At 43.1% G+C, this 13,013-nt stretch overlaps 1 protein-coding gene and 1 long non-coding RNA gene across 9 annotated transcripts in view; one reads left to right on the top strand and one right to left on the bottom strand.

Annotated features, from left to right (window-relative positions):
• Nucleotides 1–13,013, top strand: part of fbrsl1 (fibrosin-like 1) — a 329,995-nt gene that overhangs the window by 206,015 nt on the left and 110,967 nt on the right. For 6 of the 8 annotated variants that reach the window (XM_085179336.1, XM_085179340.1, XM_085179335.1 and 3 more), the window contains exon 5: nt 12,982–13,011. The exons of the other annotated variants lie outside the window; for them this stretch is intronic. In XM_085179336.1, coding sequence (XP_085035462.1) covers nt 12,982–13,011 — 30 coding nt within the window. The remainder of the gene's footprint in view (nt 1–12,981; nt 13,012–13,013) is intronic. 8 annotated transcript variants of the gene reach the window in all.
• The window catches only part of LOC146507369 (uncharacterized), a 255,677-nt gene that overhangs the window by 230,827 nt on the left and 11,837 nt on the right, over nt 1–13,013 (bottom strand). The gene's annotated exons all lie outside the window — the stretch shown is intronic.

Below are 13,013 nucleotides of genomic sequence, written 5' to 3'. Positions count from 1 at the left end.
AGGACACCATTTAGATTTTAGTCCAAAAGTGAGCAAACACACAGTAAAAACAAAGTGCATTACTGCAGCGGTCTCCAACCTTTTTTGCGCCACGGACCGGTTTATTCCCGACAATATTTTCACGGACCGGCCTTTAAGGTGTCGCGGATAAATACAACAAAATAAAACTAGTACCGGTACGGAAAAAAAGAAGATTTATTCATAACACACGTGAAAAGACCCAGGAAAACCGAGTAAACGATAAAAACGATAACAAAATAACGCTGAAAACTGATAAAAACCCTGAAAACTATACATTTCACACCTGAGCCTCAACTCTCGCGGCCCGGTACCAAACGACTCATGGACCGGTACCGGTCCGAGGCCCGGGGGGGTGGGGACCGCTGCATTACTGCATTAAAAAGGGAACTGGCAGACAATGAAACAGTACACTAAGATTTCAGATAAATAGCTCAGTTTAAGTGATTATGACTTTATTATGATCATGACTTTGTGGCTGAGTGGCCAGCCGGGTGGCGTGCACGAAATGCAATATAATGCTTATCAAATAAGGACACCATTTAGATTTTAGTCCAAAAGTGAGCAAACACAGTAAAAACCAAGCGCATTGCTGCATTAAAAAGGGAACTGGCAGACAGTGAAGCAGTAACTGTGGAAACTGTAGCAAAAGAAAAAGAGACAAATTGTCGGCGGGGCCACAGGAGTCAACCATCCCAAGTTACTCAGAGCAGCACCGAGCAGCTGATTATTAGTTGCCAGAGTCTGTGTTCTGTGTAATGCATGACAGCTCCCTCTGACTTAGGTGACCGTAGATTATTTCTGCCTGTTTTCCAGGTGGGCAGACTCAGATGCGCTCGGTGCAGAGGTTTGCTCGATGCAAAATCACATTTCACGCTTGTGCTAATGTCACCCGGCAAGTGAAGAGGAGTGAGAACTGGCAGGTGGTGTTTACAAATGAGAACCACAAGCCACCCTGACACCGAATGCTGATTTGATTATGGAGTGGCATGTAAGAGTATATGAATGTATGTAGCAGACCAGGTGGTGCATTAAAAGTGGATTAAGTGAAACAGATGAGTGTCACATGTTTTTTTTGTTTGTTTGTTTGTTTTGTTTTGTTTTGGGGAGGGGGGTCTATTTTGTCCAAATGGATGTCTCATCCTGGAGCTTGATGAAGGATTTTAAAAACAAGGTGGTGGTTTGAGGGAAAGACTTAGTGTGTTTACTTGCTTTCGAATTATATTTAAAAGAGGAGAGCGTGTTTGTTGCTTATTCTTCTTTGGGCTCATTCTTCCTTGATGTTCTCTCGTTGGTGTTTTAGGTGATTCCTTCCCTTTAGGTGCTATCTGTTTGTACTGAGATAATTTCTGAGCTGAAACGAGCACATTCACCAGCGCAGTACTTTGATGTATCTGCCCCTCAGTGACGTAAATTGCTCTTGAGTGCTTATAGCGTTTCATTATTACAGTAGGTTCGTATTAAGAACCGCAGTTCTTTGAAATTATAAATCTTGCAGAACTTTTCAGTTTGCTTCTAAAAAAATGATTTTTTTAATATATTAGGTACCTCAAGAAAGTCACTTGTGATTTACCATCTAACAAACTAAGAGGCAGAGGTCGTCACTGTCAGATCTTTTCTACAGTTACTAATCTGCACACAACAGGAGCAGTTCCAGGCTGTACATCTACACCGAGGTTTAAAGTTTCCCCTACGTCAAGGATGAATAGAGTCCCCGGATCCAACAGGACAGCTGCAGCTGGACATTTTTAAGCCCCGCCTCTGGTAAAACATTTAATGTGCATCCATCCATAACTTTGGAAGTAATCCTGCTTAGATACAGACAAACACAAAGCAAAGAAATCATAGACAAATCACAGAACCTCGACAAAACTCGCTGGTTTCTTCATCTTAAAGCTCATCGAAATCTACCGCGAGGCTGCCAGAGAGGAAGGAAGAGCGTAGCTCTTTCATGTGTCTGCACCGAAACAAGGTTTACGGGCTTGACACCGTTTCCACAGGATGTAACAAGCACATCATTTTATCACTGGAAAGCACTGCAATGAAGAAAACCTAATTTTTCCTACTAACACCACAGTTAGTCAGATCTAACCGACAGGATCTGCAAAGCTGAACAGCTCCCCTGCACACCCCCACGCCCACCCCCTAAGTTTGCTTGCCTGAGGGTGGTGCCCACAGGCGTGCTGTTGCTTTTCTGGCCTATGGGTAACTTTGATTGGACTGGAGCTGCATTTCTGTAGCTGTTGGCATTAAAGCTCTGCAGTTGGCTGAGCTTGTTTTTATTTATTTATATACAGAGGCTTAAACTTGTAGAAACAACGCCATGTGAACTAATATTAATTTTTATTTGAGCTCTCAAAAGCAAAGAGGATGAGGCAAGTCGGAGCAAATCAGAAAAGTACTTTTTGCTGTGGTTTATTTTATAGTGTGGAAAATAAAGACCTGAATTTTCTTGTGTAACACGTCCATAACATAATGTGTCGTTGATCTTTTGACGGCACAGTAGCTGATTGTGAACCTGGATGACCCATAATTCTAACTAAAGGGTGGGCCATTTATATGGATACACCGTAATAACATGGGAATGGTTGGTGACATTAAAGTCCTGTTTGTGGCACATTAGTATATGTGAGGGGGCAAACTCCTCAAGATGGGTGGTGACCATGGTGGCCATTTAAAAGTCGGCCATCTTGGACCAAGCACGTAACTTTATTCTGTCATGTCAGACATCTCATGAAAGAATAAAGTTACGTTGAAACCAAGCACACCATTGTTTTTCTTGTGACATTACCAATAAGTTTGATGTGTCACATGGCCCTCTTCCTATTGAAAAAACAAAAGTTGTATCCAAGATGGCCGACTTCTAAATGGCCACCATGGTCACCACCCATCTTGAGGAGTTTGCCCCCTCACATATACTAATGTGCCACAAACAGGGCTTTAATATCACCAACCATTCCCATTTTATTACGGTGTATCCATATAAATGGCCCACCCTGTATATGTGTGCAGTTCTTATTCTACAAATCTTGGTAATTGTTGGCAAATGCAAATTGAGCTTTGATGTCCTGTAGCAGCAGGCCCAATCCAATTTAACAGTGCATCCTAAGCATTAGTATTCCAGAGCCGGATCCCTCTTGGATCCAGGCTAGGATTATCCGAGCTCTTAACATCTCAGCTAAGCTGGTTAACACCTGTTTTTATTGACATCTGAACACCATCTTCTTTGGTTTTAAAAGATCTCCCCTTAGTCTCTCTTCTTCTTCTAGGCTACAACCCACTTAAATGACCATTTTTCCCAGCACAAGCGTTGGTAGCAGGCCAGCAGCAGTACTGGAGAGATTAGAAGTTAAATCACAACATTAACATTCTCACAAGCATCATAATTGCATTCCTTATTAGAAATACAGCTGCATTAAAGTGCAGTCACATTGGTGTATGATATAAATAACATGACCACAGCTAAGTCAGAGGACTGCTAGTCTAGACATGAGCTACAATTTCAAGAATTCCCCTTTTTACTGTACATTTTTGTTCAAATTCTTTAAAGTAATTTGACAGGAAAGAGGGGAAAACAGGCTCTCTTTACAAGTTTATTACTCTTAATATTTCCTCTGGGGCCCATGTTTGCCCCAGTGTAACTGATGTAATATTCCATTCAGGCACTGATAAAGCCTGGGGGATTCGACTTAGCAGCGGCTGTAAAGTCCCAAAGAAATCCTCGCGCTCCCGTGTGTGCCTCTGTCTGTTTTGCCAAGGTCAGCAGGGGAAACTTTGAAGAATGTCCCAGGATTTGTCTAAATCATAAAGTATGGATCCTCTTAAGCATCGCAGGCATTAGAGCTGAGCCCTATCAATGATTCCATTAACCTAAATTCCAAACCGGGCTTCACAACATGACCACATTAACCTCACGGATTTTACCAAGCTCTTGATCCCTGGCTATTTAAAAAGACTGGAATAAATGGTCACTCGCAATTGTCTGACTAGCAGCTACGTTTCCTGCGCCACAGAAGGAATTATCTCTAATATGACCCCATGTTTGGCCACGTGTCCACACATTTGTGGTTGTTTTTCTCCAACTTTACGACTATAACAGAAGCTGATTAGACAATAGCAGCGGCGCTGCGCGAGGAGAGTTGACAAGGACAGAATCCCAAGCAGCTGATTTTTACCTTTCCTAGATGAGCAATAATCATTTCAGGCTAACGGTGCAGGGGCGAGCAGAGAAGAGGAAGAAACAAATGTCTGCCTTCATTAGGACAAAGGGAGGGTGAGCAGAAGAGCGCCTGACAAGCCAGTAACGCCTCATTGTCCCTGATCTCAAGTTTCATAAATTTCCACGGCTCTCGTTAAAGGACATGTCGCTGCTGTCACCAGGCGCTAACTCGTTATCTCCTCAATGCCGTAAAATGCTGTAATTAACATTCAACAACTGTAACCGATCCAGCATTTCTCCTCTCTAGCCGCTAATTGCCACGCTATTGTGCTCGCACATAAGTGCCCCTTTTGTACGTGTGCTTGTGGGTACACATCGCTGCGGTTCATTTTTTGATTGTAAATAGAGGTGAGAAAGCGGCTCGTCTGAGCTCGAAGCTGAACCGCGTTCTCTTTCTAATTATTAAGTTTATGCTTCAGTCAAAGATTTTAGTGTTTCCGGAAGATTTTCACCGACATCTGGACATTTTAAACGCCTTCTGTGCAAGAGTGAAAGTCAGGCTTTGCCAGCAGATGCTTTTTAGTAGACTCGTCACGGCAACACAGCGTGTGTTTATTACTGTAGTGGAGGACTATTGGTTGAAATCACAATTACTGTTATTACGAATTTCAAGGCAATGTCTGCTCTTGGTTGTGAGGATACGGAGTGTGCTATTATTCAAGGCAATTCATCATTCTCCTATTAGCCATGCATGAGCGACCCTGCTAAGTCATATTCTTCACTTCATCATATACAATCTTGTACGGCTGCTACACAAGATCACTCAGAGAGCGCTGACGGCTCTTAATGACATCGTTTTGCTTTCTAGGTTTCAGATTTTCATTCGTAGCTTCTTGTAGGTCCCCAGCTGTTTGAGCTCTGTCTTAGACAGATTGGTATATGCTTTCCTTTCAGCCGCTCCCGTCTGAACTGACTGCGGCAGCCATCACAAGGCCTTATGAATAATTAGTCTAGGTCAACTGATACGCTCCAGCTCCAGACACCAATGTCATCTACTCTGCCAGCACCAGCCAAAAGCCAGATTAACTGTGTGCAGTTCTTCTCAATCGAGTCAGTTAAAGCCGACGCAGCTCTTGTTATTCAAAGGTAGCTGGCTAGATGTAAGTCGATACAGGGCAGCCCCTCGAGGCCAAGCGTGGAACAGGAGAAGGGACGTCAAATCATTGGTGTCACGGGGGCCACTTTTAGAGGCTACTACGGTGGTCTGTCACAGATATACAATCACCTGGTGCTTTGTCTGCGCTGCTGGGCCTTGGTTTCATTCCCCGGGGATTACGGCGAATGCCAGGGTAAGATTTCCGAGAGCCAGGAAGGCCCCAGGGGGACAAACAAAACCAAATTGTTGCATAGTGTTTCTTGTCCAGGTTTCGTGTTCAGGTCAGAGGAGAAGTAGTGCATGTGTCTGGGGAGCGGTGCGTTCACAGAATAGGGCTAAAAGCTTCATTGTCAGACACACGGCGTACTCGTCTGTTATGCCGCTTCGTTTCATTTTTTCGAGAGGAAGTATCTCTTCGGGTTGTTATGACATCAAGCGTCTCCATAGCAGCATCAGAGCTTCTCCACAAAGTCTTTATTCCAAATTCCAAATATTATTTTTGACTTTTAGGAAAGTCTTTGACCTTAATAGATCGTTTAGTAACCTGCTGCTGTGTGGTTACCAGTCTGGCTTTTTTAATGTTTCTCCTCACAGATCAAGTTGTTTCTGCTGTCCGAGGCTCGAAAACTAAACGTGTATTTCACAGAACTAACTTTCAGTTTGTGTGGAGCTGTGGCTTAACCCCACATATAGATAAGCTGCTTGTTTAGCAACTCATGGCACCCTTGTGGTTTCACATGTTTGCACAATAGGCACATAGGTTGTGGTTTTTCTCACATTTTCACAACGGCTCACCACCAACGAAACTGCTATAGCTGCACAGCTTAAACTCTCACTGCCTGCTCGCCCTCCTTCCTGTTACATTTCTGTGAAAACGCCGTCTTAAATTAGAAATTAATTAGTCATCAAACAGATGCATTTAAAAGATTTTAAAATGCATCTGAACTGCGTTCGCCTTGCTGCGAGAGCTTGGGAAGAAACAGGATATATTTTTGGCGAAATAATTGTTTGCCTAGTGCTAAAATGCTCCATACTTCTCTTCATTAGAAACAAGCTTTAAACTCAGGCCATGGAAGAACCTGACCTGAACCTTTTTATATTAGTGCAGCTATTAGTGTAATAACCTTAGGCTCAATAAAGCATCAACGTCAGCTGATGTTGGTAAAGACACAAACACATGCCTTCAGCTAAAGTCCTAAATTGTGTACTTAATGCTCCTATTGGCTCTAATTTGACCTGTAATATCAACAAGACCAGCTGAAGTCTTAAAATGTCTTGATTGGACATAGATCTGGAAAAAATTATCTCTGACTGTGATAAATTTTCACACAGCAACAATACGGACATGCTACTTGAGCAAAAAAAGAAGAAAGAAAGTCCTTTCACAATCACCATGAACAAATGAGAATGAATTCTCCTCGAGGGTATGGGGGGAGAAGAAGATGGAAAGTATAAATGAGGCAAAGTGTCATCATATGGCATTTTTTTATTAGATTGTTAAAGATAGATCTAATTTTAATTTGGGCTAATGCGAGGAACACTATCAGCCATTGACCAAGGGTGTCTTATGACTTACTTGACGTACTTTGCTCAGCAGTCTTGTGCTTTTACTCTGAACTTAAATGCAGACAGTGGGTCGTGCACAGGGACATGATAATTTTAAGAGCTCTCGCACTCCCTGCTCAGTTCATGAACTTCAAAACCCCTCCTCTATCCTCCAGTTCAGCTCCTGGAAGTAGCACTATATTCGTATCTCCCAGAAAGCGTCGAGCAAGTGTGCTGCTTCTGTTTACAGCCCGTTCAATCACTCTGAGTACTAGTGGCATACTGATTTTCTTGGAAACACCAAATGCCACAGCCCATCCTGGCTTCTCGCTAGTAAGGTATTTATCATATGAAAATTTGGAACTGTCTGACTCCGCGTTTTACTAGCCTGGTCCTGGAGCTGGGACTGATAAAATGTTGTAATATATGTACTGCAGTCAAAAAGGAACATAAAAGTATCCCTGAATACTGTGAGATTTACACTCTGTCACGGGGAAGCGGTTACTTTTACGACGCTGTTGCACTGAACATAACTTTTGTAAAAATGGGTCATTTGTTTTTTATTTGTTTTGCTTTTTGTTTTTTGTTGTGTGCTTCAAGTAGAGTCTAGACTAAAAAAAAGCGACTCAAGTGTTGGTTTATTATATATGTAGTGTACTGTCTCCTCATATTGTGTATTTTATAACTCTATATAGTTCCAGTCTGTGTGTCTATGTGTGTCCTGTTCTTGTGTGTATCCACTGGGGACCTCGAACCCTAGCCCAGGCTAACAGCTGGTTTTCTGCCAGTTTTTCTGCAACGCTACGAGAAAATTATCTGAGCTGTGTGGTTGCTCGTGGCAACCTGATGTAACATTAAGCAGGTTGACCAAGCTCATGCAAGATTGATGTCTTTAAGGCTGCACTTTGCATCTGTGACACTGACAGTAGGGCCTCGATCCCAAGGTCATAGGTCACATGACATCTTCATTACGTGATGCAGCCCATTCACCTAGTTTTCACAGACTGGAGGTTTCTGAAATATCTATTTAGAACTGCACGTTTACAGTGTTTACTACCAACGTTATTAAAGTTAACATCACATTCATATAACAGAGAACTTGTTGGGCACCGAATGTCAGCAGGTTTTTAATCATGCCGCCTCTGTCCTCGGCTCTTTCAGGTCGCGCTCTTTTTCCAGTCTCTGGCTTCCTGGGACTTGTCTATTTACCCAACATCTCCCTCAGCAATGAGGAGCATTTGCTCATCAGCCATATTTAAAGTGCACACAGGATTAACTCAGCTGAAGACTTAACACACATGCACAGCCACCCCATGCTCAGTTTGCTGTTTCCAGGCCGCGGATCGGCAAACGGCTCTGTTAGGCTTTCCTCTCTCTTATTCAACGTCGCTCTGGGCTACCCGGGCCTCTACCTCCTCCTCCCTCGTCCTCATTTCGCCTGAATTAATTGAGTTCTCATTTTTGTGAGAAAGCTCACTGGAGAGCTGTGTGAGAAGAGAGAGAGGAGTGATAGAAAGAATAAGATAGACACAGGAAGATCAGTGGTAGTAGCCTAGAGGGCATAACTCTCCCAGAGGTAGGCAGTCACCACTTCCTGGGGGATGAAGGAGTCCCTCCACAGTGACTTATATCTTTATCCTCTCAGCACTCATCGCGCAGCCCTTATGGGAAACGACCCGTAAGGCTAGTGGTAAGGGTCAGGCAGATGGGCCACTTCAACCCTTCTGACTCAAGGGAGATTTCCACCTAATTTAAGCTCTTTGTGTCTGTGACATTAAGAGAAAGGCAGGTTAAATGGTTTCTGATGAAATAATAAAAATACAGGTGTGTGTGTGTGTGTGTAAGATATACCTGGATTTTTATCATCATCATATAGTCAAGCTGTAATCCTGTAGGTCTTCTAGATACAGACAGACAAACTGGTAATGGCTAAATAACCGAACATAGTAGTGGTGGACAAGCAGAGGAAAAGTAGTGATATATGCAGCTGTACAGAGTGATCAGGAAGAAGGAACAAGAAGCTCAAAAAGATGTGGAGGGTGAAGGCAACAGTGGTCCCAGTGGTAAACGGAGCATTCGGGCGGGTGACCCCCAAACTGGGCGAGTGGCTCCAGCAGATCCAGGAATTATATCCTAGATCTCTGTCCAGAGGTGCAGTTCCAGGACCAGCAAAGATACTGCACTCCCAGGCCTCTGACAGAGGACCTGAGCTTGAAGGATAAATACCACCTGCAGGGCGAATGGGGAACTGAACATAGCAAGCTCACAAACAACCACATTAACAGAAACAGAAACCAAATGAGAAAAATCTGCTGTAGCATAAGTGAATGTAAATTTTAAAAGGTAACATCCTAAGCCAACATTGAAAATTCTGCAGAGGTTAGCATGATATGCAGCGTTTCCACAAAATAAAAAGTGCGTAAAGCACCAAATATGTGACCCAATACATGTTACTAGTATAGAAGTGACGCCCAAACATGACTTTACAGTGTATTTGTGCCTTTTCTTGTACTCGTTACAAATACTCAGAATGGAAATAGCAGACGTGATTAGGGCTTAAGAGTGATTTAAGAGTGTAATAACGGACTGAAACAGAAGATGGCAGCACTGCATGTACAAGGATGCCAGCTGCCGTTAAACCCCAAAGAAGAAGAAGCTGTGTCCCAGAATTCATAGCGCGGCCCAGCGCAGTTGTCAACAATGGCGGCAGCTAGTTAGTTTTAATATTACTCTTATTATTCTTTCTGGGTCACAAAATAAACGTTTAACATATTTTCAGGCGAGAATGTAGCTGTGTAAACCTCAAATATCTGCTCAGTTTATCAAGACACCACATATTTTCAAAAGCGCTCCGACGTTTTTGGAGACGTCTGTTAGCCACTAGCTCGATAGCTAGCCGGGGGCTAGGCTAACTAGAGCCTTGAGAACACCGGACTCCCGCAAATTGTTTTCAAACCCACCGCAGTCTTTGGCTACTCAGGTTAAATATGATATATAAGTCACTTAGATAACTTAAAAATGTTATTGTTTGGCTTTTTTTAGTATTTTATTTGTTCCTGAGTAAATCGGTTTGGCTGAGATTAAAGTTATAGTTTTTACACAGCTGAATAAACGTCAAGCAGACAGCTGATTATCAGAAGTGTGAGATGCTGGAGAATATACTCCGGTGTCCTGTTATATTTTAGATAGCAAGGAGTTTATTAAACTTCACCGAAACAATCTGCAAATCTATCATCTTGTCTTTATTTTTAGTTAGCACATACCTTAAACACTTAAAGCTGTAAGCTAATGATAGTTATATAAGAGCAGATGCTGCTGGTGCAATAAGCTGTATGTTTTACATTCAATGGATGATGATCTGATTAGTCGACTAATCGCAAAAATAATCGGTGACTAGACGACTATCAAAATAATCGTTTGTGGCAGCCCTAGACGTGATATGCTCTCATTAACTCCAAACCATTGCAACTTCTTCCTTTGCAATATTCTTACATGGACTGACAACTTAGGTTGCTTTAAGTTGAGATAAACACTTGTCGAGCTGTTACAGCCAATCGCCCGCCTCTATTCCTCAATGTCACTGCCTTAGCACTCAATAATTCAAAGCTTGGTGGTAATGAGCTCCCCGTAGGCCCTGTCCCCAAGGAGCCTCCCCACTGTGCCTCCACTGTAATGTAGTTATATCTCATGTCAGCCTTCAAATCAATTACATTTCTATCTGATGGCTATGTAATTGCGCCTGATTGAGTTTTTGGCACGCCAGCCAAGTGTGTGGCTCCCAAACTCAAGCCAGTCAAAACAGGAAGCTTCATCAAATGAAACTGTATTTCATCCTGATTGAGGCTGCTCGCATGATAAGCACAGCTGTAATTATGATAATAATAACAATAGCAATCTGTGTTTTCTCATCTTTGTTGTTTTTTTCCCCCCTTGCTCTCCAGATGATTTTTTTGCCCCAAGGACAACGAGCAGTGTTTACTTTACTCAAGATGCAAAGCCTGATTTGATTGTTGGTAGCATGCGCAATTTAGTAGATTAAATGCAAAACATAATGCTTTTGTATAAATCTAAGTGTGTTTGAGTTTCACTTTGTTATAATGCAGCAGGAATTTTATGCTGGACTACACACCCACACAGTGCCTAGTGATTTCTGCATGTTGCTTAGATATTAATGTCAGATATACAACTGCCAGCGGAGATCTGCTGGCTTAGTGCTGCATAATGCCAAGAAATGAGAAGTCGACTTTTGTCTGGAGCAACTAACTGACGGTGAGCTCGTTCTATTGACCCAGACTGGATGGATTGACAGATGACTGGATCGTCAGCAGACAAATGACAGAAGATGAATGGATAGATGGATGGATAATGGGTGGAGGGATGAATGAATGAAAGAAAGCATGAATGGACATACAGATGGATGGCAGGTTGAATGAGTAGACAAATGTACCCATGGATGGATGGACGACTGGACATTCAGATGGATAGGTGGATCAACACAATACATGCCTGGGTGGACGGAGGAATTCTCTAATGGAGTAGTACTGAGATAGATGAGAGGGAGGATGCTGTGGTTAGGTGCATCAGCAACTAAATAGTGATGAATTGTGGTCGCTGTCAGCAGCACTAAGTATAACAGACATAGTAAAGCAGCCTGGCTCATCCATAATCAGCAGACCCAGATGATTGTCTTCGTGCCAGAAGAGAACTCACAAAGAGTATCCACCAATCTGTCTTTTTATCCTCACTTCATCATCCCTTTACTTTATATATACCCGCTTACTCTTGGTGCTCTTGCCCTTTAAATGTCTCCATTTATATCATATCATTTCTCTTTTTAAGGCCTTGCAGCTCTCCTTCTTTCTTGCTGTCTGTCTGTGTCACTCGCCCCAGCACCGTCTTTTGTGTTAACAGCCTTCTCTTTTTTTGCAGTGGGGGAGCCACTGGGTGCACATCTACAATCTCGCCTTTCATTTCATGGCTTCTGGAAATGGATGTTTTACTGCCTTCATTAAGGCATGCAGCAGTCAGCGCTGTGTTTTCCCTCTGAAGTTTAGCTCCATGAACCTCACCATTAGAGGACATTATGGCCCCAGATTTCAGGGCACAGTGGAACACTGTATAATTTGATTAGTGTTATTAATCAAGTGGAATACCGCTCCTTTCGCCCCCATCTCACTAACCGCCCCCCACTCCCAGCCGCAGCCCCCTCCTTTTTGCCATTTTACTTCTGCGTTCAGACCCGTCAGATGTTCTCTTCCCTCTTCCTCCTCCCCTCATTCATACACTTCTCTGTCACCTGCACAACACACATGCACTGAGATCGACAAAAGGCCGTACACCTTCCCTTTTAAAAACAGTGATTTACCACTTCCCACCCTCCAACCAGACCCTCTTCCCCAGCCTACACCGACTTCTACCCCCCCTTCGCCCAAGACATAAATCAATTGAGATGAAAGTTCCATAATTGTGCTTGCTGGGAGGGATTTGAGCAAAATTGCACTATGAATTTTTTAAAGGGAATTTTTACTAGCTGTTCAGCAAGACTTGGGCGGCGAAGGAAGGTGAGGCCATGAGGATTTATGGGCCTGGATTCTTCATTACTGAAGTAATTTTCCTGCAAATGATAGTGCAGCACCCCGGAGGGGGGAGCACTTCCCGCCAGGGAGAGTACAAACCTGCTTAATCTCTCGTGGAGAGAGCAGCTCAGAGCACTAATATCATCTGTAAGGGACTGGGGCTCCATTTGTTCACATCTAAGCCACAGCCAGTGAATTTGTGATTCATATTAATTGATTGCTCAGATTTGTTCCAAGAGTAGCTACAAGTTGATTTCATTACCAAGACGAGTTTTTGTTCAAACTGCTGGGAAACGCGCTTTTGAAGATGAACTGTTTTCATAAAATGTGTGTCTTTCTGTGGTTGAGTCACTGGTGTCTTTCTGAGTGTATATGCATCCTCATGCCGACGAAGACCTGCTTTGCTAAGCTGTTGTGTTGTTGCTTTAGCACAGGTCCACCTCTCTCTCTGCATTTGGCCTTTCCTCCCTCCTCATTTTAACCTTTCTCAGTCCAACATGGCTGACGCTCTGTCTCCATCTCTTTAGGTGCAGCATGCAGCAGTGGCCCTCCTCAAGGT

Source organism: Neolamprologus multifasciatus, chromosome 12 (assembly GCF_963576455.1).
Source record: "Neolamprologus multifasciatus chromosome 12, fNeoMul1.2, whole genome shotgun sequence".
Lineage (NCBI taxonomy): Eukaryota > Metazoa > Chordata > Actinopteri > Cichliformes > Cichlidae > Neolamprologus > Neolamprologus multifasciatus.
The sequence above is the reverse complement of the archived record's forward strand: the minus strand, read 5'-3'. Positions and strand labels throughout refer to the sequence as shown.